Genomic DNA, 25,370 nt, shown 5'->3' on the forward strand with positions numbered 1-25,370 from the left:
ACAGCTGTCGCCCCGCCTCGGGAGTGCTGTGATCTCATATGCTTTCATCATGTGAACTCACAAAACATGAGAAGGTGTTTTTGCCCTGAGAATAAAATCCCTGAGGCACAAGGGAATAGCCCTCAATCACACAGTGTTTTTGCAGATCTCTGTGGTGAGGTTTCTAGGGCTGAAATTCCCCGCTGATGTTAATTAGAAGGGGCGTGGCTTCTGCACAAGTCACAGGACAAAGGGATTTCATTTTCATGGGAGGGGTGCGGTGGCCAGAGGTTTACATTTGGGGGAGGGTCTGGTCCAAGCTCTTTTCAAGTGATTGTCTTTGCTTAGATGACTTAGATGACGTCTCAAGGTACACAGGAGCTTGGGCACACCAGCCGGTTTCAGGTGATTCTGGGCTTGGCACTCAAACTGCAGGGAATCCCACAGTGAGAAAGTCAGTCTCTGCCATTCCCTTCCAGCCCTGACTGGCTCAAAAAGTTGGCAGTTGTGGTTTCTTAACACCCCTTCCAGCGCTTGTTGGTCTCATTTCCTGAAGAAGGGACAGAAGACCTCAGGGCAGGCAACACTTGCCAGGAAGAACTTTAACACGCTGATTTTCTTTTTCCTTTCTATTTAGTTTCCTTCTATTTCTAGCGAGGGCTGCTGGTTTTCCACTTACAGTGGACAGCTAAAATTCCCTTTAAAAATAATGTAAGTAAAAAAAAAAAAAAAAGAGTCAGTTTGAAGAACAACACTGAGTTAAGGATTAAGGATATATGGTACAGGGGGTGTGTGGCAGGATGGTGGCGGCAGGACAGTCCCCAGTGAGGGCAGTGCTGTTTTAGGTGGAATTCTTTGCCATTCTTATCTGCCTGGAGCTGTTGTTTACAGGCCAATGAGCCCACATTTCTCAAGCTGAAAGCCCTCTCCTGGCTCTGGAGTATGAATGGGGAGCCTGGAATGAGCTGGGAGACCAAAGGAAACATCGAAAGCAAGGGCACCAGCAGGACCGCAGGGTTGAGGCTGTTTTTCTGCAAGGGCCGAGAGAAAGGAGCACCAGCAAGACACAGCTCTGCGGTCCATTGGCAATGTCTGCCCCGGGCCCCGGGCCCCAGGAGGATGTGTACCCCGCAGCCCTGATTAGAGCAGCTCCTCCATTCTACAAATGGGGATTCAGAGAAGTGTCGTAACTTGCTAGGGGTTCTACTCCCAGCTATGGGCTCTCTAAATGTCCATGGTAGTATGCAAATTTCCTTGCAGTTCCTCGGGGCCTCCTGCACAATGACACCCCAGAGGACTTCACATTTGGAGAGTTCTTAGGTGATCAGCCAGTGGTCAAATTGGCCTGCAAGAAGCCCGAGGCTGCTGGTGAGGTGGGTGGGTTCCCAGACTCTCCACCCTGGTTTCCACTAGGCGCTGCCGCTTTTAGCTCTTCTATATGTGGAAGAGGGTGTAACCGGTCCACACTGCCACAAGGCAACCCTCAGCGGAGCCTGTAGACAGGGCTCAGGCTCCTCCGTCGCTCACAATCCTCCTTCGCCTGCTTCAAGCCGACAGCACAGGGTTCCACGACTTTAAAATATACAAAAATCCTGCTCTGGATCACCCCTCATTTTATAGTTGGGGTTATGAGGTCATAGAGGGGAAGGGACTTGCCAAGGCCACACAGCAAGTGGGGAGGAGAGTTGGAACCAGATCTAGGGCCCTCTCAGGAGGTGCTGAGGATGCTGAGCTCCAATCTGGAATGCTGTTTCTCAGGTGTGGGGAGCTCTGTTTGGACTGAGGGAGGGAAAAATTCCGTCTCTCATGCAGCATGAAAAAAAGTGGAAGTGTCAGTCGCTCAGTCATGTCCCACTCTTCGCAACCCCATGGACTGTAGCCCACCAGGCTCCTCTGTCCAGGGAATTCTCCATACTGAGGGGCTATGACTTCTGTTCACAGACTGCACAGTTCCTGCAGCAAGCCCTTAGCCCAGGATAACTAAGGCTGTCGTGCACTGCAGCCAGAGCAACCTTTATTAAACACAGAACATGTGCAGCCCTGAAATCAAGCAGCAGTGTTAGTTTCAAGATCTAGATGGGTTCCTGGGAATACGTCTGAGGGCGCCCAAGAGTCTATAAACCCTCGTTTAAGAAACCGACTTTGAAAGGTAGCTGCGACCTTCTAGGCCACCCCGATAAAGCTCCCATACTGGTGGGGTTTCTGGGTTGGTGGTTCCTGGGAAGAGCTTGGTGATTAAAGACTGGCTGGGCTCCAGGCCCACCTCACTGGCTATCTGCTGCCAGGGCTTAAGGCGGAGGACAAAGTCGCTAAAGGGCGGGGAGGTGTGGGGCTGGGGTGGGGGGAAGCAGGAGGCAGGGAGGGAGAGGAGGAGAGAAGGGTGGAGGAGAAGGGGAGAGTGGGGAGAGGGCAGGGGCAGTTGGCTAGGTTCCACCAGCTTAACTAATGGGAAACATGACTCTGCTGTTCCCCATGGAGACCAGGCGCTCCCTTTGGTTCCCGATCTGTCAGCGCTCCCCAGATGTCTGCCCAGCATCTGGCCTATGTGGGTCAGCATTCCCAACCTCTTTTTGGAATTGCAACACCCTGCTGTGTGTTTGATTTCCCAACACCCCAGAGCAGCATCACCACCGGAAGTGCTCAGAAACGTGTTATTTCTCTTTTTAAAGAAGGTACATTAAGTTTATGTTAGTCGCTCAGTCGTGTGTGACCCTTTGCGACCCCATGGACTGTAACCCACCAGGCTCCCCAGTCCATGGGATTCTCCAGGCAAGAATACAGGAGTGGGTTGCCATTTCCTTCTCCAGACATTAAGTTTAATCCTGGAGAAATGCCACCGAGTGCCATGATGCCTTTGAGACCTAGGACATCAGAGTGAGGCAGGACCAAGCTGAGTGGTGTGTGCCTGTGTTAGCCGCTCAGTCGTGTCCGACTCTTTGCGACCCCATGGACTGTAGCCCGCCAGGCTCCTCTGTCCATGGAATTCTTCAGGCAAGAATACTGGAGTGGGTTGCCATTTCCTTCTCCAGGGGATCTTCCCAAGCTGAGTGGGGGCCTAAAATAAAAGCAGCATCCATGCCAGGAAACCTGCTGGCTACATGCTGACCCTGTGCTAGGCACTTTGTTGTTCTTTAGGCGCTAACTTTTGTGACCTCATGGACTGTAGCCCTCCAGGCTCCTTTGCCCATGGGATTTTACCAACATCAGGTCAATCATCATGAAAGGCCTGTCAGAAGGTGGGGCCGCCCTCAGGTGGGGGAGGTGGAAACCCAGGGGTAGGCCATGCTCAAGGCCATGCAGCTGGGAAGCCGGCGCCTCAGTCTCAAGCCCAGCTCCTGCAGCCTCCTAAGTCCCTTCTCCTCCTCCCAGATCCCCAGGGCCAGGCCTGGGTCTCCTGGCCCCGGGCAGCGTTTTCCTGTCCCGAGTCAGCGTCAGGATTGCCAAGCTCAGGCGCCACAGCAAGTGACATACTGAACATGGCTGGCAGCCAAGGGTTTTTCTTTTCAATCTTTTCAATTAAGTGAACGCTTGGAAAGGGGCCCAAATACAAGTGCTTGTGGTGTCAGCGGCAGATAAAACGCTCTGGTTTAGGACTGACTATACTCTTTGCCCCTAGGACACACAGTAAACGCTCAGGTGGGCGATGAGGCTGGTCTCAGACTGTGCCCATGGGCAGAGGGCTGCCAAGCTGGGAGGTGGGAGACAGGTCCAGTTTATCTCTAAAGTGCAAGTAGAATGGAATCTCTCTTCTGCTACAAACACTTCAGCTCATTCATTCATTCAGCAAATACACAGCACCTACTATGTACCAGTCTCCCTTCCAAAGGCTGGAGATGCGGCCACGAGCCAGGAAGACAGAATCCTGACCCTTCTGGAGCTTTCAGATAGTGAAGACGACAGAGGCACGTCAGGTCTTTAGGGGGCCTCCTCCCACTCCCACCGGACCAGGTGCTCCCCTGCCTGTGACCCCTGCGCCTCCCATTGCCTCTGGAGGGAGCATCTTCTCTCCCTTCACCGGTACAGCAACTCTTCACTTCCCAGGAGTTGGTGTAGAGGTCACCTCCTCCTGGAAGCCTTCCTGGAGACCCTCATTCTCTGGGTTCCCACTAGGGCTGCCCTTGCTCAGCACATGTTCTTCCGGGAAATCTGTTCACACGACTTCAGCCCACTCCCCTGGGGGCCCTCAAGCCAGGCCTGTCAGGCTCACCCTAGTCTGTGCTGTGCCTGCTCTTAGGAACTGCCCAGTGGGAGACCAACAGGAGGATGGATAGGCAGGCAGGCAGAATGAGAGAAAGCCAAGATAAGGCCCCAAGGTCATAAATCAATGTGACCTCATTCAAGGCTCTGAGTCTGGGGCACCAACACTCTTAGAATGGCTGAGTGAACAGTTTAACTGCCAAGCATGCTAGCAACAGAATCGGCTTTGTTACAGAGAAGAATGCAGGCGCGGGGCCCAGCCCTGGGAGAGAGGTCCACGCTTCACCCCAAGACCTCTCTGGACAGGCGATGGAGAATAAGAGAACGGCACAGGAGCAACTCCAGCTGCGGGTGGAGGCGGCATTTCACATCATCCAAGAGTCCGGGCAGCCGAGGGGACTCTTAGGAGGTGATGGGCTCATTCTTCCTGTCTGGGGTGGTGGTTATGAGAACCTGCACAGGCACAGAAGCTAACAGAATGTGACACCAAAAAAGGGAATCCTCCTGCACGCATGCATATAAATAAAAAATAAAATTAACAACTACTCTTTAATGCCATTTAAAAAAAAAATAGGCACTGGCTTTCCGGTACCCAGGTGTGACTCTGGGCTCTACAGCTTAATGCTGCTGTGGGACTTCACAAGTCACTTCATGGCTCTGAGTCTCCATTTTCTTGTTTGTAAAGTGGACAGAACAGCCGTACCTACTTTACAGGGTTGGCTAAGGATTCAACAGGCTAATGCAGGGCAGAATCTTGGCACACAGCCTGACTTGCAGGAAGCTTTGCGTGCAATCACTAATAACTCTCTCACAGAGATGGGGCCCTAGAGGCTCAGGCTGAGCTTGTCCCCCCGGCCCCCTCCAGGGCTGACTCAAATCTGTTGAGATAAGCTATGTTAAACGGGAAAATCAGAAATGTCTTTTGCTGTGAAATCCAATCAACTGCCCTCCCTGAAGCCCATCCTGCCCTCACTGCTGGGGTCTCTCCCAGAGGACGGGCATGACCCACTCGCAGGGCCAGGGGGCCCGGCCCCTCTGTTCCTCTAGGCGGAGACGCGGAGCTGGTGGAAACTCTCGCTGGACCGGGTCTGCAGCATCAGCCGGGCCTCTGGCTGCCAGCTCACGGCCTTGCACACATCTGGCTGGAGCAGCACGGGGAACTTTCCAATGGCGAGCAGAGGTGTTGGCAGCGGGAGCCCACGCTCTGCTGAAACTAACCTGAAGGCTAGCTTTCTAGGAAAGCCTCCAGGGCAAGCACTGAGGGCTCGTGGAGATCGCCCAGGTTGCCAGGCCTCAGAGGAGCCCGGGGCAATGCAGGAAACGCAGCTGAGAGATTTTAAATCTCTCCCTACGGGGAGAACTGGGGCGCCAGCTGGAGCACCCACTGTGTGCAAGCGCAGAGGCAGCAGGAATAAAGCCGAGCAGCGCAAAAGAATCAAAACGGCCACGCTTATTTGGCGGACTGGGCACGGGGTGTGGCGACGCTGGCCGACACAAGGCCACACGGCCAGCACAAAGCCACACGGCCAGCATGTGACAGACCTAAGACCTAAACCAGGCCTGCGGGGGTCTTCCCTGGTGGCCCAGTGGTTCCGATTCTGCACTTCTCCTGCAGGGGGCTGGGCGCGGGTCCAGTCCCTGACAGGGGAACTAAGCTCCTGCATGCCATGTGGCGTAGCCAGAAAATAAACCAGGACTGCGGGACATGCGGTCCCCTGGGTCTTAGTGAGTGCGTGCTCAGTCGTGTCTGATTCTTTGTGTCCCCATGGACTGGAGCCCATGAGGTTCCTCTGTCTGTGGGATTCCTCAGGCAAGAATACTGGATGGGTTGCCATTTCCTACTGCAGAAGATCTTCCTGACCGAGGAATCGAGCCCAAGTCTCTCCCATCTCCCGCACTGGCAGGCAGATTCTTCACCACTGTGCTGCCTGGGGTCTCGGTTCACACCTAAAGGGCCCAGCACAGTGCCTGACACACAGTAGGTACTCAGCAGAGAAGAGAGTGGTACAATCCTCTCACAGGCCACAGGCCCTCTAGGGAGCACTTTACAGCCGCTGATGGAGCACGGAGGAGGAGGGCTAAATCTCTTAGTGGAGCTTGGAGAGGCTGTGAATCTGGGGTTCACAGGGGTTCTCCAGCTGAGGACCAGCACTAATGAGCACTTGTGAAATCCTCAGCACTCTGCTTTCAGGAGCCCTGCAGAGTGAGGCTTACCATCCATCCCATTTCACAGCACGGCAAACTGATGGCGGGTCCAAAGCCACACCGCTGCTTGAGGAGGGGGCCAGAATGCAAACCCAGGTTTGTCTGACTCCATAATGCCCCCTACAGTCCCCAACCAAAGCTACAGAGGCTGCAGCAGAAACTGCAGAAGCCAACTGTCCAAACCAGCACAAGAAACGTGGCATCCCACAGTGGCGTCTCAGGGAGTTTCAGTCTATAGCTGCCAGCCCCCGGTTCAGAGGGTCCAAGAGAGTGCTGGGAGCTCTCCTGCCACTCCACAGGGAGACAGGCAGCCCCGTCTCAAGACAGCAGCAAAGCAAACAGCCACAGACTCAGTCAGACAGACCCGGGTTCCAACCCTGGCTATATACTTCCTTGAGCAAGCTACTTAGGAGCCCCAGTTTCCCCATCTGGTAAACGGGGATGCTAATACAGTCAGCCCTTTGCATTTGTGGATTCAACCAAGCTCAGATTAAAAAAGAAAGAGGAAGAAAATCCAGAAAGTTCCAACAAAAAAATTTGAATTTGCTGTTTGCCGGCAACTATTTACATAGCATTTACACTGTATTTACAACTATCTACATAGCATTTACTTTGTATTAGGTATTATAAGTAACCTAGAGATGATTAAAGTATTTGACAGGATACACAAGGGGACTGCAAGGAGAGCCAGCCAGTCCATCCTAAAGGAGATCAGTCCTGGGTGTTCACTGGAAGGACTGATGCTGAGGCTGAAACTCCAGTATTTCAGCCACCTGATGTGAAGAGCTGACTCATCTGAAAAGACCCTGATATTGGGAAAGATTGAAGGCAGGAGGAGAAGGGGACGACAGAGGATGAGATGGTTGGATGGCGTCATTGACTCGATGAGTTTGGGTGAACTCCGGGAGTTGGTGATGGACAGGGAGGCCTGGTGTGCTGCAGTTCATGGGGTTGCAAAGAGTCAGACACAACTGAGCGACTGAACTGAACGGACCTGAACAAGGTTATGTGCAAATACTATGCCACTGTATATAAGGGACTCCAGAATCCACGGATTTTGGTATCCACAAGAGGCCTTGGAACCAGCCCCCCATGGATACCAAGGGATGACTGGAAGAGTATTTACCGTCTCTCAGGGCTGTCGGAGAAGGCGATGGCACCCCACTCCAGTGCTCTTGCCTGGAAAATCCCATGGACGGAGGAGCCTGGAAGGCTGCAGTCCTTGGGGTCGCTAAGAGTCGGACACGACTGAGCGACTTCCCTTTCACTTTCACGCATTGGAGAAGGAAATGGCAACCCACTCCAGTGTTCTTGCCTGGAGAATCCCAGGCACGGGGGAGCCTGGTGGGCTGCCGTCTATGGGGTCGCACAGAGTCGGACACGACTGAAGCGACTCAGCAGCAGCAGCAGGGCTGTTTAATGTGTAAATGTGATAATGTCGATGAGACGCCTGGTAGAGTGGTGGCCCCTAATCCCTGCCATGCAAGCAGAGTGGGTTCCGTAGGCCCAAATCAAACTAGATTATTAGGTTGAACTAAGTGAAATTGCCATTTGTTAAGTCAAAAACTGGCAATTTCATACTGCTGCTGCTAAGTCGCTTTAGTCGTGTCCGACTCTGTGCGACCCCGTGGACTGCAGCCTACCAGGCTCCTCTGTCCATGGGATTTTCCAGGCAAGAGTACTGGAGTGGGGTGCCATTGCCTTCTCCTGTAACTGCACAGTGATGCACCAATTCAACTTACTGCTATGGGGGAGAAACACCGTCTAATGAGACATGAAGACAAAGCACAGACCCGACTAAGGGACACACGCTGTGGACCACAGCACGGCCATGAGCCGAGCAGGTGGGACTACAGCCTCGGGGGCGGGGTGGGGGGGTCTGGATTGACCACGACTAAGCAGACAACAGGATGAGACAGGAATTCTAAACCAATGATGAAAGCAGACACACCGCCAGAGCCTCCAACAGCAAGGAAAACATACAGGACTGCTCTTTTACAAACTTCATACGGCTCGACCTTGTAGCATCCCAAGGGGTTAAAGTATTCCATCTGTGTCCACTGGACTAGACTGAGAATTGGTTACTTTTCTCTTGAAGGTTTGCTATGTGTCACTTACTCAGTTCAGTTCAGTCGCTCAGTCGTCTCCGACTCTTTGCGACCCCATGAATCGCAGCACGCCAGGCCTCCCTGTCCATCACCAACTCCTAGAGTCCACTCAGACTCACGTCCATCGAGTCCGTGATGCCATCCAGCCATCTCATCCTCTGTCGTCTCCTTCTCCTCCTGCCCCCAATCCCTCCCAGCATCAGAGTCTTTTCCAATGAGTCAACTCTTCGCATGAGGTGGCCAAAGTACTGGAGTTTCAGCTTTAGCATCATTCCTTCCAAAGAAATCCCAGGGCTAATCTCCTTCAGAATGGACTGGTTGGATGTCCTTGCAGTAAGATGAAGAAGATACTGAGGTTCTGAGAGGGTAAGTAACAAACCCTAAACCGCACAGGTAGAAAGTAACAAAGCCAGGATTTACACCCAGGCCTGGCTGCCTCCAAAGCCTGTGCCTTATCTACTGGGACACAATGCTTGGCCTGGTGGCACGAGCAGGTCAACACAAGGCATCTCACTCTGTCTCAGTTGAAGGATTCCATCAATGGCCATCACCCTAGAATCATGGGACCTTGGGACTAAGAGGGTTCATTGAAAGAACAAGAACTGATTTGTTCTGGGTCAGGTCCTGGACTGTGAGGGACTCAGGGCCTAGTGGAGAGGAGACAAGTTAACAGACAACTAGACCCAAGGTATGAGCACTGAGACGGGCCTGGTCCACTAGGAAACATCTAAGCTGATGCCCTGCTTGGGTGACAGGTAGATACAGGCCAACTAAGACGGTCCAGGATACTCCCTAATCATCTGCCCCCTCCATGTAAGTGCAGCTTCATCCTCCTATCCCTCTGGGCTTGAGGGCACGAGGGAGAAACGAAACAGATGAGAATGCAGAGGGACTGGCCTCTCAAACCCTGGGGACAGTCGTCTATTGGGGTATCAGAAGAGGACTAGGGATTCTCACACCAGATAAAGGAGGCGAGGCTGCATAAGTGGGTACCAAACTTGGCACATCCAAGGAGCCCCATTTCCTGCATGCAACTGCAGGTGGTTCCCAAAGGGCAGGTTCTGTGGGTTCCTTGGCCACCCCTGTACCTGTGCCCCGCTGGTCTCCTCACCCAGCCGACTATTCCTTCTAGCCTTGCTGTGAACCCCTATGTGGACTTTTCCACCAGCTTCTGGGTCTTCATATACAAGTCTATGAGACAGAAAAAAGGGAGCAGGGGAAGTGGGGTCCCTCCTTCTCTCTCCCTTCAGGATGCTTTCCTGACTCTGGTCCTAACCCAGTCCTCTCCCCTCTAGAGAAACCTGGGATAATACATAAAAAATATAACCCAATGCAAAACAGTGGAATTGCGCACAACCACCAATGGCCTCCAGCGTGTTTCCTACGAGGCTGCACTGCATTCCTGTTTCCACTCAGCGGTGGTGGAAAGTAAGACCCAGTGTGTGCAGTAACCTGTTCCATCCAGCTGGGAATGAAGTCTGATGGCAGAGTCTGAGGTCTTAACAAGCATGCACATTTCTAACACCAGAGACGAAGCTTCGGGCATATTTCTCCCCAGGTCCTTTTCCTATACGTTAGTTTATGAAATTAAGATCACATTGTATATACGACCTTTTTCACTTGTGTTACATGGTGAGTGAGTCCCTATTTCATTAAAAACTCTTTGAGAAAAATTTTTGAAAGATCTTCAGTAGTCCATTTATTTAATCATGCCTCTGATAAGCACTGATGTTATTTTCAATATTTTCAATCACCACACTGCTACACACCCAAATACATAAATCTTCAGGGAATGTTGCTTTTAAATCTTAGGAGGGGGTGTGTCCATTTAGAGACTGTTTCTCAAGGTGTGATCATTCCAGACCACCCATGTCACATGGTCCAAGGTTGCTTATTAAATATGCACATCATTCGTTAAGGGATGATAATGATGATGATGATAAATATAATACTAACAGGTAACTATCCAGTGCTTTATGTCCTAGGCACTGCTCTAAACCCTTTACAGGAAATAACCCACAGTAGGTACTATTCTTACCCTCATTTTACAGATGAAAACCCCGAGGCACAAAGAAGTCAAGTCACTTACGAAGGTCATACACTCAGCCAGTCACAAGCAGGGCCAGGTCAAACCGATGCCTGACTTCCAAGCCCAAACTCTGAAACTTCTACCCAGAAGTCTTTCGCCTTTTTGTATATTTGTGCCATGGAGCTCCTTGGCAATCTGATGGTATCTATGGTCCCCTTCTCAAAATAACTTAAAAATGAATAAAGCATGTAACATTCCAAATGAAACTAATACTGAATAAAAATGTTTCAAAAGATAATGAATAGACACATACTTTATTAAAGCAATAAGTAACAAAATCCAGCAGTAGGTGAAAGAGCATCATGCTTCTGAAGCAGGGTAAGTGTAAACGATCTACCGGGTCCATGCAACAGCTGTAAAGTGATGTGGGAATACCTGTGAATTTCCACCTGTGACAAAGTCACAGGCCTTAGTAAATATCTAAGGGTCGCTATCTTCATAAAGGAAAGCAATGCTAAATTGCTACTGGAGGTTATTGATGATAAAGATGTACTCCTCCCCCTTGAAGTTCAAGGACCCTCCAAATTCTACCTGTACTAAGAACTCTGCTAGCTGGCTCTCCTTGTCCAGGAACACCCATCTCCTGTGGACCCCAGCTCAGAATGCCGCCTCTCTGTCCTAGCAGCACATGGGCAAGCCAGGCCTTGGCCCCTTGTCCTGTCCCCACGGCCCTATAGCAGGCCCCACCACAGCCTTCACGCCATAGTGACACAGTCTAAACAGATGGTGACCTCTGTGAGGACAAAGGCTGCCTGGTCATCTCAGCCTCTCTTTGGCCTGGGGCCAGGCCTGGCCCAGGGCAGACAATAAACCACATCTGTGCAACGGACTGGCAGCCAAGGATGGCCCAACGCCACCGGCTGCTGATTCACACCTTGGCTGGGAAGGAGGAAACGGTGACGCCACTGTGTGGGTTTCTGGCTTTCTTTGTCAGTGGAGCAGGCAAGGGGGTCCTGCAATTCTGCCTAATTAAGCAGAACAGAAAATCCTATCCTTATGTACTTTAAAGGCAAGTCTGAAGGGTGGAGGTGGTGGCAAGTTGAGTGTACCATTCTTTACATTCAATGACAGCAGAGACGAGTGTGATCCTGGGCGAAGTACTTCATCTAAGCCTCAGTTTCCACATTTGTGAAATGGGCTAGTAACTGCCTGTGTAGCAGACATCTACTGTTTCCACCTATTCGGGCGCCACGCTCCACTTCTTCCAGCAACACAGCACCCTAAGTCCCCTACAATGACAACTGGCAATTCCAGTGGGCCGGTCTATCACAGCTCCTCGCCCTTGCCTAACCAAAGGAGAGTCAGGAGACCCGGCTGGGCCAATCAGTTTCTCTCTCCCTGGAACTGGACTCACGAGTGGCCACAGGGACTGAGGGATGGAGCAGGTGCCTGCTTCTCGTGATGTTCTGAGGCCCGTTGGCAGTTTCAACTCCCTGGATGGCCCCAGCTGGCCAGGCCCTTTCTGTGACTGGGGGCTAAGCCAGTTCTGCCAGAGCCATTTATCTAGTACATTCCCTCTGGCTTAAGTTAGCCAGGCTCGTTTCTGTCACTTGCTACCCAAGAGTCCTGAGTAATACTCCTTATCCCACAGAACTGCTGCTCAGATTCTGCGACACAAGGCATGAAAAGCTTTTGAGCACATAACAAGCACTGGAGTAAATGAAAGCTGTTCAATAATAATAACAATAAATGATTATTAAGTCTTGAGAACCAAACAAATCCGGAGTTATTTAATCCTTCCCAAATTTCAGAATTCCTGCTGGCTTTCATGATGTTGGTGGAGGCGGTTTAGTTGCTAAGTCATGCCCGGCTTGTGACCCCATGGACTGTAGCCCGCCAGGCTCCTTTGTCCATGGGATTCTCCAGGCAAGAATATTGGAGTGGGTTGCATCCCTGTCTCCAGGGGATCTTCCTGACCCAAGGGTGGAACCCACGTCTCCTGTGCCACAGGTGGATTCTTTACTGCTGAGCCGCCAGGGACGCCCTGCTGGCTTTCACAGACCCTCTGCTGTTTCCCATCCCTCCCTCCCTCTCTGACTTCATCTCTCCTGTCTGCACACAGTCCTCCTGTGGACAGGTGTTCTCTCCCTCTAGCCTCCCTGGTTTGTTCTGTGTCTGCCCCTTCCATTCTCCCATGAAAGGTGTGCCCCCAACCCATCAAGCTGGGGGAGTGTTCTTGAGTCCCAGCTCCTCCTGACCTCTCCAGCAACTTTCATTTGGGACATCTCTGATTCTGAGCACTGGCTGGGTGTGTGTGGGCGGGGGGGAGTGAGAGGAGGCGGGCAAGGCCTTCTTGAAGGTAGAGTCTATGTTTATTTATTTAGGCTGCGCAATGTGGCTAGTGGGAACTTAGCTCCCCAACCAGGGATTGAACTCAGGCCCACCGGCAGCAATAGGGTGGGGCCTTAACCACTGGGGCTTTCCTGGTGGCTGAGAGGGTAAAGCGTCTGCCTACAATGCAGGAGACGTGGGTTCAATCCCTGGGTCGGGAAGATCCCCTGGAGAAGGGAATGGCAACCCACTCCAGTACTCTTGCCTGGAAAATCCCATGGACTGAGAAGTCTGGTAGACTATAGTCCATGGAGTCGCAAAGAGTCGGACAGATTGAGCAACTTCATTTTAACCACTGGACTGTCAGGGAGTTCCCTTTGCTTTTATTCTTTTGTGGGTTTTGGCCCAGTCAGAAGCCCCCAGACCCTTGGGGCCCCCAGCCACCCATCAAGCTCCATCTCCATCCCTCAAACCTCTCCTGCCTTTTTCAGACATGCCAGATGCCAGGGCTGCCGCTTCCCTGTCCTCTGTTCTCTCTGCCTGAAGCCCCTTTACCCTTCGCCACTCGGCAGCATCTCTCCTGGGGGTGTGAGCAGCCTCGGGTACCGTGCTGCCTTCTCCAAGTCCAGCTTCCCAGAATCCAAGGGCACAGGCCCCTGCTCATTCCTCAGTGCCAGACTAGTCCTAAACTGCCATCCATCTCTCAGGACACCGGCCTCCCTGAGGTCTGAATCCCCGCTTTGCACATCTGGGTATCCTCTCTTTGCTCAGAAGTGCCTGGCCCCTGAAGGGATTTACCTGTGTTCAGTGAATTCTTAAGAACTGTCAGGATCACAAAGTATGATCGTTTCTTGGTAGTTGTCTTATTGAAAGTGGTAGTGTTAGCAGTCTTGCCAGATCAAGCACAGGATGCCCAGGGAAACTTGAATTTCAAATAAATAATGAATGGTTTTCTAGTATAAGTGTGTCCCAAATTTTGTATGTTTATCTGAAATTTAAACTTCCCTGGGCATCCTGTATTTTCTTTGGTAAATTTGGCAGCCCTAAGCTCTGAGACGGCCGGAGAGAGGCCTGCAAAAGCTGGCAGGAGAGCTCTGCCTCCCCACCCGCTAAACACACACACACACACAGAATGGATGCGCCTCTGGTCCCTTGTCCCTTTGCTACATGAAAAAGGTCCCAGGCTTAGGTTCATCTCCTGTCTGCTGGTCTGCACCTGGGCCAGCAAGTATGAGGAGAGAACACCTGCAGTTTGGAAAATGGGACAAAAGGAGGATGGCTTCCAGCAAAGCTCGGGCCTGTGGGCTCCTGGTAGAGTCCCTGAGGAGCTGCACCAGCCCCTCCCCACAGGCCGACTGGTGGGAGACCCCAGGCATCCCGTCTATTGCATCAGCCAGTCCCCACAAACCGGCAGAGGGCAGGGATACCAGCTCCACCCTGGCCTGGGCGATGCCACTGACAAGGGCTCTTGAGAGGGACCCCAGGGCCCCAATTTCTGGGCACGACCCCGGGCCAGGAAGCATCGAGGTACAGCCGTCCCAGCAGCGCCCTCGGGCACTCTGCACAAAAGCTCACATAACTTTCCCGCCAAAGCCGCCCATTTCCCAGAGGAGAAGGCTGAGGTCCCAGAGTGAGTGAAGAACAGAACCAGCCCCGAGCCCAGTCTCGGTGCAGACGCCGCACGCACCCTCCCGGCCTCACGGCCTCCTGAAGAGGCCTCCTCGCCCTGGGCCAGGGCGCGCTCGCCTCACGCCTTGTGCTCCCCAGGCTGACAGGACGCTCAGCTGGCGGCTGCCTCTCCCGTAGCTGCAGTGACCTGCAGCTGGCCCTGGCCCCCCAGCGGAAGTAGAAAATGGAGTCACACCACCAAGTAAGACCTTTTGCCTCCCCAGAGCTCTTTCTTCAAGGAAAAGGCATGCACGACTTGCAACAGGATGCGAGCGTCCATGCACGGAACAGTGCGCGAGGCCTTTTTGGCCGGGTGATGACTCTGCTGTGTGATGACGCCTGTGCACCTCTGGATGGGTGACAAGCCAATGGACGATCCGTCCAGGGGAGTGGGTGTGGGGGCACACCTCTAACCTGAATGACCTTTCTGGTGTCCCTGTGACCTCATGGTGCAGACTCTTGAACCCCATCCAGCCTGTCTTTCCAACCTATTCCAATATAAGCATTACTGATATGAGAGCCCCTGAGGAGCTGCACCAGCCCCTCCTCACAGGCCGACTGGTGGGAGACCCCAGGCCTCCCAGTGGGGAGAGGGCCTGGCCCCCGAGAAAGGAGCATTTCAACCAGAAAGGCATCTGCTCTGGACTCTCTTCCCTCTTGGAACTGTGAACTCATCTCTTGCCACTTCTTGGGCTCAAGGACTGGAAAGCCACACGCAGAGCCCCGCCTCCGCGGCGTGAGCCGGGGCAGAGTCTCGGAGGCCAGAGCCTGTCTGCAGAGCACAGCTCTCGGAGGAGCCGGAGGCCTCTGCGGCTTCAGGACAGCACAGGGGGCAGGGAGGTGGGAACCTGGCTGGAGCCGCCACAGCCTGGTACCGCTTCTCTTTCCAAGTGAGCATTTGCTGTGTTTTAAATTTTTAACTAAAAACAGGAATATGAGTTCTCCGCAGAACATTTGGAAAACAGAGAAATGCACAGATGAGCAAAAAGGAAGTGACATATATCTCATCATCCAGGCTTCTGTGCTTTCACTGATGCACGTTTTCAGCTTTCATTTGTGACCAGGTGGGAGTTAGTCTGAGCACGTGGTTTTGCCACTGGTTTTGCCACCTGCTTTTACTATTTTACATTCCCGTGACAGAAGATGGAACACATTTTTTTGCCATCTAGATGGCATTCTAGCTCTTTGTAGCTCATGGTTATAGTACGTTTTATTTATCGTATTCTCTACTGATGGGTGTTTAAGTGGTTTCTAACTTTTACTATCATAAATGATACTAAGTTTGTATACTCCTACTATAGCTCAGAGCTATTAAGCCCTTACTGTGTGCCAGGACCATTTTGTCCTCACATCAGCCCAATGAAATTATTGAACTACCATTATTACAGATGAGGAAACAGAGATGAGGTGCAGAAAAGGTAAGTAATTTGTCTGAAGTCACACTGTCGGGAGGTGGCAGGGCTGGGATTTGAACCCAGGCCATTTGGTGTACTTTCTTTGCTTACCAGAAGCAAGGAATGGCATTGATTCAAAGTCTGAACTAAAGTGACATTTAAGTAAATATGAAGATATGATAGCCTCACTCCCTTGGATCTTCAGACAAGTGCAGGGGTCCAGAGCATAAGACTGGCAGGCTGAGGATGAGCTGGCAGGTGAGGTGAAGGGCCTGGCTCCTTGCAACCATGGACCAGAGCGAATAAGATGGCACAGCATGGCTGGCAAGGCCAATAGCCATTGAAATAAACAAACATACAAACAAACAAAGCAAACCTACCCGAGGGGCCTTAACGTCTCCTGAAGGCACTTACTCCGCGTGCCACAGCTCCTCCGAGAGCTGTGCTCTGCAGACAGGCTCTGGCCTCCGAGACTCTGCCCCGGCTCACGCCGTGGAGGCGGGGCTCTGCGTGTGGCTTTCCAGTCCTTGAGCCCAAGAAGTGGCAAGAGATGAGTTCACAGTTCCAAGAGGGAAGAGAGTCCAGAGCAGATGCCTTACTGGTGCCTATACAGAAGGCAGGTGGGCTCTGCCTTGCTCATGGACCTCTCCCAGGGCAGCAAGCATCCTGCCTGCAGAAGCACCCCAAGCAGAGAGAACACTAGCAGGCCCCCAGGGCAGCAGGCAGGAGAGAGGCAGAGAGGTGGGTCATGGCAATTACTGTCAGTAATGGCAGTTTTCATGACGGCCAATGATTGAGCGCCTTTTCTACAGGAGGCATCAGGCTCCGCAGTGTGTGAGGAGTGCCACACCCCTGTAGGTAAGCACTATTAGTGCTCCTATTTTACAGACCCTCGGGGAGCTGCTGTGCGAGGTCACCCAGGTTAGGCGCTCATGAAGAGAATTCAGAGTCAGGTCCTTCCTTCACGAAGCAAGGGTGCAGCCATGAGAAATGTGCTGGGAGCTGGCAGTTATCCCTCGGCAGGAGGGATGGAGAACAGATCGAGTGCACACGTTATCTGAACAAGCACACAATCATCCTAGAAGGGTGACACTGTCCTCATTTCACACATACAGAAACTAAGCCTTGGGGTTGAGTGAGTCACCCGAGACCACGCAGAATTTGAAGGCAGAAATGTTTGTCTCTGACGCCCAAGTTCTTTTCACTCAAGTTTGTTGGCCTGCCCTGCGTGTTTCTGCAAAATGGGGTGCCAGGATGTCTGGGGGGAGGGGCGGGGGAGGCTGGAAAACAGAATGTAGCTAATTTGGGCAGCAGATTCACAGCTCGTTCCGGACCACTGAGCCTGCCAGCAGTGGCCTCCCATAGACTGAAACAAGAATGCTGTTAATGCCTCATATGGGCATGATCCATCCTGCAAAAGTCAGCTGCTCAGAGGAGAGACCCTCGGCTCTTAGAGCATGGCAAGTGAGGAGGGAGGTCTCAAAGCCAGGAACACAGGGTCTGCCAACCCGTCACTCCAGGGGCACAATCAACCTAGAGCTTTCCTGGGGTGAGAATGACTAAGGGCTGGCGGCAGCTTGTGCTTCGTCAGTCCAGACTAGGCGGACAGGGAGATGAGGAAGGGCCAGGATGCAGAAGCTGGGGCCTGGAGGCTTAAATGATCCACCCAAGGTCACTTGGCTCAGGGGTAGGATCACAGGGCTGCTGAGTACACGTACATCAATCCCCACCCTGCCACACTTTGCTGCATGACCTCAGGTATGTGCCTGTACCACTCTGAACCTCTGGTTTCAGGGGGAAAACAGGAACACTAATGAAGGACCAGGATCCCAAGTGTATTAATAAATCCTATAAATTAATAGAAAACCAATCACTCAATATACTGAAAAAGGGGACAAAAGATAAAACAATTAATTCACAGAAGAGGAAACTCAAATGGCTGAGAGAGGTGTGAAAAGATGCTTAATTTTACTAGAGAGCAGGGAAACGCAAACAAACACTGCTATGAGATACTATTCTGCAACCACTAAAAAGTCAAAGCTATGGTTTTTCCAGTAGTCATGTAGGGGATGCGAGAGTTGGACCAGAAGGGCTGAGCATCGAACTGATACTTTTGAATCATGGGGCTAGAAAAGGCTCCTGAGAGTCCCTTGGATGGTAAGGAGATCAAACCAGTCAACGCTAAAGGAAATCAACCCTGAATATTCATTGGAAGGACTGATGCTGAAGCTGAAGCTCCAGTACTTTGGCCACCTGATTCGAAAAGCTGACTCATTGGAAAAGACCCTGATGCTGGGAAAGATTGAATGCAGGAGGAGAAGCGGGCAGCAGAGGATGATATGATTGGATAGCAACATTGCCTCAATGGACATGAATCTGAGCAAACTCCAGGGGATAGTGAAGGACACAGCACCCTGGCATGCTGCAGTCCATGGGGTCACAAAGAGTCAGACACGACTGAGCAACTGAACAAAAACAACAAGTCTGACAATTCAGAGTGTTAGCAAGGACCCAGAGCAAAGAGACACACAGACACCGCTCCCAGGGACACTGAATGCACAGCTGAAAACCCAGTGAGCTGGGCCTGAGCCTTGGGTCTGACCCATGCTGAGCTTATGTACAAAGCAGCTAAGAGAAAGCATTCTAAAAGTCTCCTCCAGAAGCATGAATCAACCCAAACATATTCATAAATGGAATATGAAGCAGCAGTTGAAATGAACTGGAGCTCCATATACCAACACAGATCTCAAAAGTACGTTTTTGTATAGTTTTTAAAACTTTCTATATAAGATCCTGGGGAGTGCTGAAAAGTTAAGAACCTTACAAGGTACATGGGACCTAGGTGGCAAGGGGAGGGATTGCCACAGGGCACAAGGGATCTTTCTGGGGGTGATGGGAATATGATAAAGCTGGATTGAGATGACGGCTGCACAGCTCTATACATTTCTTTAAAAAAATAAGCCAACCGTATACTTATAATGGGTGAATTTATGGTATGTAAATCATACCTCAATAAAGCTAGTGAATTAAAAAAACCATGTCTGTTGGTTATTTTTTAAATGTGCACGGGAACAACCAGCACCAAATGTAGGAGACGGTGATCTGTTTTACAGGGGAGCTTGTTGGGATGAATGCACGGGGGGCTTTGCAGCTGCAATGTTTTATTTCTTAAAAAATAAAAATGACTTGAATACGGCAAAATGTAAAGATCTGACAGCTGGATGGCAGATAGATATTTAACTTATTCCATGTATCTGTATATTTAAAATTATGTATTAGTATACTAGAAAAGTACTTATTTAAAAGGACCACTCTGATGACTAAATATGTACACACAGAGAGCTCATCTAATGCCTGGCCCACAACAACAAATTAAATTTCAGCTATTAAGATTATTGCTTCTATAACTACTCCTAGCATCTTGTTCTTCTTAACATCTAATGATCTCAAGACAAAGCAAGCTAGTGTCTCCTGGCCCCTGCTAACAGAGACTTTTTTCCTAACCCTAAGGCTTCTGTACATCCCTCTCCAGTGCCGGAACTGGGGCAATTCAAATAAAACCCGCAAAACCTACAAGAAGCACATCCTTCTCCCCTCAAGCTGGAAGATAACCTAGCTGGGAGGGTCTCCCAGGGTGTCACACGTGAAAGCCCCCTTTCCATTCATTCAGAAAGCCTGGATAGATGCCAGCAGAAAAAGGCCAACAGAGAGAAGGCAGTGGCTCCAGGGAAGTCCTCTCCAAATGATAATACTGTTGATATTGTTGTCAACAATAATCCCTACCCATCCATTGGGATCTCAGAGGCCCTGGGAGCTTCTGTCCCTGAATTCTCCAAATGTGGCCTATGGCTCTGCCCTTGGGCCCACTGATGATGTCTCTGCCCACAAGGTGAAGGAGGCTGGGACCAGGCCTGATAAAGATGCCACCTTGATTATGGAGAAGATGCCATTTCAGGTGGAACAAGTAGCCCAGTCCCGATGGGCAGCCCTAAGCTCCAGGTGCAGCTGGAGACCTACAGCACCTATGACTTTTTCTTTCTCAGGCAACCAAGATATGAGCAGAGGAGATCAAAGTAGCTGCAAATGGGGAGCAGGTGGTGGGGAACCCTCCATAACTGACTTGTATATTCTCATGGAGTTGTTGGAGCAGGGGGTTAGAGGTTGGGGGACACGTGTGGGGACATTTTGGACATTTTTGGTATAATTAGGGAGGGGGATGCTACAGGTGTCTAGGGGGTAGAAACTAGAGATGCTGCGGAACATCCTATAATACACGGGACCAGCCTCCAACAACAGAGGATGATCTGGTCCCGAATATCAACAGGGTGAAGGTTTAGAAGTTCTGCTCTGGAGGAGAGCAGTATTTACAATCTGCAGATATAGAAGGTGGGGCTCAGAGAGGTGAACAGAGGTAAAGCAGCTCAAGGTCGCACAGCAGGAAGTGGCAGAGCCTGCGACGGTCCAACTCCCTTGTTCAAGCTCTCTCTCCAGAGCGACTGGGCCAACTGCAGATAAGAGGACACTACGTGGGGAGAAAATTCAGGCTCAGGCCAACAGCTGCCTCTGTCCCGGTTCCCAGAGTGGCGGAGGCAGGGATGACTGGAGAACGCGAGTGGGGGTCACTGGCAGTTGCTGGTGGGTTTCTTGCCATCAGGGCAGTTCATTTTCTCTGTTCCCATGGATGACTCAGGCTTCAGATCAACTCGTTACCCCTCTTCATCTGATGAACCCAAAAGCCTGGCTGGAAGGGAGGGGGCCCTTTGAATCACAAGAGTGACTAAACCCACATGCAGAAAAACAAATTCTCGGTGAAATCCTCCTCACATGACGTCGGCACGTTCCCAATCAGAGTGACATGGATACCACGGGGCAGGGATGCAGGCGGCTAGAGGTTATGGAATGTCAACCCTGCCAGTCACAAGGTCTCTCCCCCTAAGAAGTGGGCACCATTACCCTCATTTTACAGATGAGGAAACCAAGGTCACACAGCTAGCAAGTTGTGATGCCAAGATTTAAACTGAAATCCATGTTAATTTGTAGAGATTTATCTGAAGGGGCCCCTAAAAAGTGGTTGAAGGCTTAGAAAGATGTCCTTCAGAGCTGCAGAACCTCCAAAAAACTGGTAGGGAGGGATCTAAGCAGAGAATGAAAAGCCTCAGAGTGATCACAAATGAGGGCAGATTTCCTCGTCTTTGAGGGGAGTATGCTTAGGGAGACTATGGGCATGAAATCTGCAAAATGGTGTGGCCTGGTGGAAAACACTTTCAGGTGCTGAACAGACGTGGGTTTACACTCCTGCTCTCGCCCTGACTGTGACCGCAGGCACAGGACCTCACCTTTCTGAGCCCTGGTTTTCTCATCCATCACGGGGGCTTAATTAAGCACCCACACCTGATGTGCCAGCAGAGGATGGGAGAGTGGATGGTGACGCCCAGTTCTTGGTGGCTGCATGTACTCTGGTGCTCCAGGCTCACAGATCTGGGGGGAGGCAGCATGGGGACTTTCAGACTTCCTCCTGTTGCCAAGCTGGTAAAAACTGTCTGTATACCAAAGAGGCGACTCAGTTACATAGTCAACAAGCTCAAACAAGAAACCAAGACTTGGCAGCATTTGAAACAGTTAAAAATAAATAAATAAGGAATTAAAAAAAAAAAAGACAATTTAACCTAGCTTTGGAATCAAGGGAAACTTCACTCTATTTAAAGATGCCACAGGTCCAGGAAATAGCTTCCCACCGTCTGGCTAAGGCTTGAATAACTGGCTGCCCAGCCAATAACAATACAGGCTCACACAGCACACCCTTTCTGTAGGGAGTGCGGAGTGGATTCCGGGCTATCTGCTTTCAGAATTGTGCAGACTATCTGTGGAGGGCATGTAGCTCTATCTTAAAAGAAGGAGCCTCTTAAGAAAAGAGACCCAAAGAGGACTTGCAGAGATGTCAAGGAGCTGAATTTAGCCAGCCAACGCCCCTTGCTCTTTATTGCTCTACACTTCTTTGTTAGGATTTTTTCCCTCCCTCTTGCTCTTTTTTCCCTTCCTGGTTAACTTCTCCACAACTAGGCGCTGCCACTGCCCTCTTCTCACCACCAGAGACACCAGAGCCCCCTTCCCTGCTGCAGAGAGGCCTCCCCAGGGCCCAACACCCCCCAGCCCCACTAGCCCCCTATCTAGAACCTCTGAGGCCCTGTGAGGGCCCTCTGAACCCACAGATTGAGCTCCTAGGCTGGTGAGGGAACCCATTCCCATCTTGGGGGCGGGGGGGCGGGGGGGGTCACCGTCTACCCCAGGCACATCTTCCAGAAGCAGAGAAAAACCAAACGCACCTCAGCCGTGTTCCAGAACCCAATGCCTCCCAGAGTCTCAGCCTTCCCATCTGCAAAACGAGGCCACCGGCCCATTTTCTCAAGTCCTAGCCAGCTCTAAACAAGTTCTCATTTTGCCAGGGAGATACCAGGAAAAAACTTTCATACATTTTTAAACAGCAGTTATTGGAGAGAAGGGGCCAAAGAAAAAAAAAAAAAAACCCTTTTCACGGTGCAGGCACTGAAAGGATCCATTCTCAGAGATTTCAGGCTGCCTCTTCCAGAAGGACGGGGCCAACCTGGCGATCCCCGGCGGGGCTACCTGTGGCTGGGCACTGCGGGTCAGAGCGCCTCCGGACAAGGAGGGACAGGGCGGGCGGCCTGAGAACAGGCGCCTCTCTCTCAGCCTCTCGTTCCCTACACCGGCTGGGGCCAGACTTCTGCACGGATGGAAAGGGAGGGACTAGGGGGAACAAGAGGGAAAGGGGGAGATGGCACTCAAGGAGGCGATGAGGGGCGATGCCCGAGCGCAGGGTGGAGGAGCTGAACAGAGCAAAAGGGAGGAGGGGGAGGGGGAGAGGGCGGAGCCGGGAGAGACCCGGGCCGCGCAGCAGCAGGGCGGCGGGGGAGCGCAGGGGCGGTGGGGGAGAAAGAGCAGGAGGCAGAAGTTTTCAGAGCCGGGGGGCTCCCGGCCGCCCCCGACGGGTCCAGAGCTCGAGGGGGCGTGGGGCCGCGCGGCACTCACATAATGCTTGTTGGGCACCCGCCGCTTCTGCACGTCCAGCACCTTCACCTCCACGATGCTGCGCCGCGGCGGCATGGCCGCTCCTCCGGGGGCCGGGGGCGGGCGGGGGGGTGCGGGACGCGCCGCCGCGGGCCGGGAACCAGGGGCCGGGCGCGATCGGGAGCCCGGGCCGAGCGCGAGCTGCCGCCGCCGCCGCCGCCGCCCTTCGCTCCGCTCGCCCTCCGGCCCGGCCGCCGCCGCCGCCGCCCGCCCCCGGCCCGCCCCCGGCCCGCCCCCGGCCCGCCCCCCGCGCTGCCGGCCCGCCCCGCTTAAAGGGCCCGGCCCCCCGCTCCCGCCCCCCGCGCGGACCCGGCTGGCCGACGTCCGGCCGCCGCGGGGCCTTTGTCCCGGCGCTGCGCCCCCGCAGCCGGGGGAGGGGATGGGCACGGGTCCGCCCTGCGATCGTGATTGACTGGTGGCTTCGTTCCCTCCCTCACCCCTTGTGATAGCCGCGGTCTAGCGCCGGATTTGAGGGCCGGGCTCTGCTGCTCTTCGACTCTGTGACCTTGGGCAAGTGGCTTAACCTCTCTGGGCTCAATTTCTTCATCTATAAAATGGGCCTAGTACTGCTGCCTTCCAAGCGGGGCTGTCTTCAGGATTAAGCGCATGTCAGTGCACTATAAATATTGGCAATTGTCAACTCAGCCCAAAGCCATGGGTATTCAAGGAGGAGCAAGAAAAGAGCCCCCCACCCCCAACATGCAAGTGTGGTGTGAGAGCGAGAGGGTGGTGAATGAGGGAGGCGCAGTGGATGCCTGTCAACAAGAACACCGATTCCCAAATTTGGGGCACTTACTCCATGCCTGGCCCAGTGCCTCCTGTTTTGTAAAAAATAATTTCTCTTTGAATTCTCAGGCCAACTGTGGGGGGGAAAGGTGGTTGCCTCATATTACGGAGGCGGCGGGCTTCCCAGGTGCATTGGTGGACTCGGGTTCCATCCCTGGGTCGGGAAGATCCCCTGGAGGAGGAAATGGCAACCCACTCCAGTATTCTTGCCTGGAGAATCCCATGGACAGAGAAGCCTGGCGGGCTACAGTCCACAGGATTGAGTCCGACATGACTGAAAGACTTAGCACTCACACTCTGCGAAGGCAAATGAGAGCAACCTCTGGAGCCACAGAGCTCGGGGAGAGACCCTGCCACCGGCCAGACCTAGGCACAACTCACGGTTGAAGCTGAGGGTGCCTGGGGCCGCTCCACGTTTCTTTATCCAGTGCCTCCCAGCCCTGGCTCCACACTGAGTCATTTTCAGGAGATGTTGACTGAACAGACCGTCGGAATGAGCGTACACATAGTGCAGGGATAGGAGGTTCAGGCTCCTGGCCAAGGTTCTCATACAGTAAGTAGTAAGCAGGTCCAAAAAACCACACAGCTCCCTTCCGGGCCTGTGAGAGCCGGCTCCTTACCACCCTGGGTCCAAGGTCAGCCTTTGAAAGTGGGTGAGGGTCATTCAGAGCGGATACGTCTCGGCAGCCCTGACCAGGCCGCTAGAGATTTCAGTACCGTTTCCCTTTAGCTCTGTGCCGCTCCTCGCCTCTCTGACTTTCTTGCCAGGTTTTACCACCCTGCTCTGGCCCTGGAGGCTGACTGGTACGGATTTCACTGATGGGTTCCCTGTTCTTTGACTTCGTTTTGGGCTGGGTGAATAGGGGGGTGCCTTGGCAAGAGACAGGGCAGGAGGAGAGAGAGGTGTGGGAATTCAGTTCACAAACTTTCTCCCTGATGGGTTGTCCTTACCAAAGCCACCTTCCCTTACCGGCTCTCCCAGCCTTCCCTCCAAGGCTGGTGACAGTCCTGCCTGTACTGCGCCCTTCTTTGACTCTCCGAACCCTGCCCACCACTTTGTAAATAGACTCTTCAATAAACTTTCCTCTGTAACCCAGTTTGTGGGTGACATTTGTTTTGTGGGACCCTCATTGATGTAACTCGTGTAAGGCGCCTTCTTCTGCATCACAATTACAAGTCAAAGGACATGGAAATGTCCAGTGGGGTGAAGGCTTGGCTTTTTTGTGCCTTTTGCCTCATCGTGTGCATGAGCCAAGCCTTCCTAATAAGGCAGAACCGTGGAGGGCAGACGCTAGAGGAAGTCTGTGAATCAGCCTGTTTCCTCGGTTTTCCCAGAAAGGCAATGAGACCTGTCCTCAGTCACGCCCTCCGCAGTGGAGCTGGTGCTCCGTCCTCCTGAGTGTGTTCCCCTCCTCCGCTGCGACAGGCCTGGCTGGAGGAGATACCTTCCCCCTACCTGCCTGTAGCAGAGACGCAACGCCTGCATCCTTCCACGCCCACCCTTCCTTTTCCTTCTGTTGTACTGAAATACACATGAGATGAGATTCACCATTTGAGCCGTTTGTAAGCATACTGCTCTGTGGCCTT

The 25,370-nt window shown here is 52.4% G+C and overlaps 2 protein-coding genes across 2 annotated transcripts in view; one reads left to right on the forward strand and one right to left on the reverse strand.

Moving 5' to 3' along the window:
* SH3PXD2B (SH3 and PX domains 2B) overlaps window positions 1-23,203 on the reverse strand; it is a 122,458-nt gene extending 99,255 nt beyond the window's left edge. Inside the window, exon 1 of the mRNA XM_069556057.1 lies at window positions 22,959-23,203. Within this exon, the coding sequence (XP_069412158.1) occupies window positions 22,959-23,033 (75 nt within the window). The 5' untranslated portion in view covers window positions 23,034-23,203. The remainder of the gene's footprint in view (window positions 1-22,958) is intronic.
* On the forward strand, window positions 23,032-23,409 carry LOC138421950 (acidic proline-rich protein PRP25-like). Its single transcript, XM_069556456.1, has one exon. It carries the CDS (start codon window positions 23,032-23,034, stop codon window positions 23,407-23,409), a length of 378 nt encoding a protein of 125 aa, XP_069412557.1.
* Window positions 23,410-25,370: the final 1,961 nt, after the last annotated feature.

The sequence above is a fragment of the Ovis canadensis genome, chromosome 16 (assembly GCF_042477335.2).
Source record: "Ovis canadensis isolate MfBH-ARS-UI-01 breed Bighorn chromosome 16, ARS-UI_OviCan_v2, whole genome shotgun sequence".
Taxonomy (NCBI): Eukaryota; Metazoa; Chordata; class Mammalia; order Artiodactyla; family Bovidae; genus Ovis; species Ovis canadensis.

Coding starts and splice junctions, on each gene's coding strand:
- LOC138421950 (XM_069556456.1), top strand. CDS start 23,032: ATGGCCGCTCCTCCGGGGGCCGGGGGCGGGCGGGGGGGTGCGGGACGC.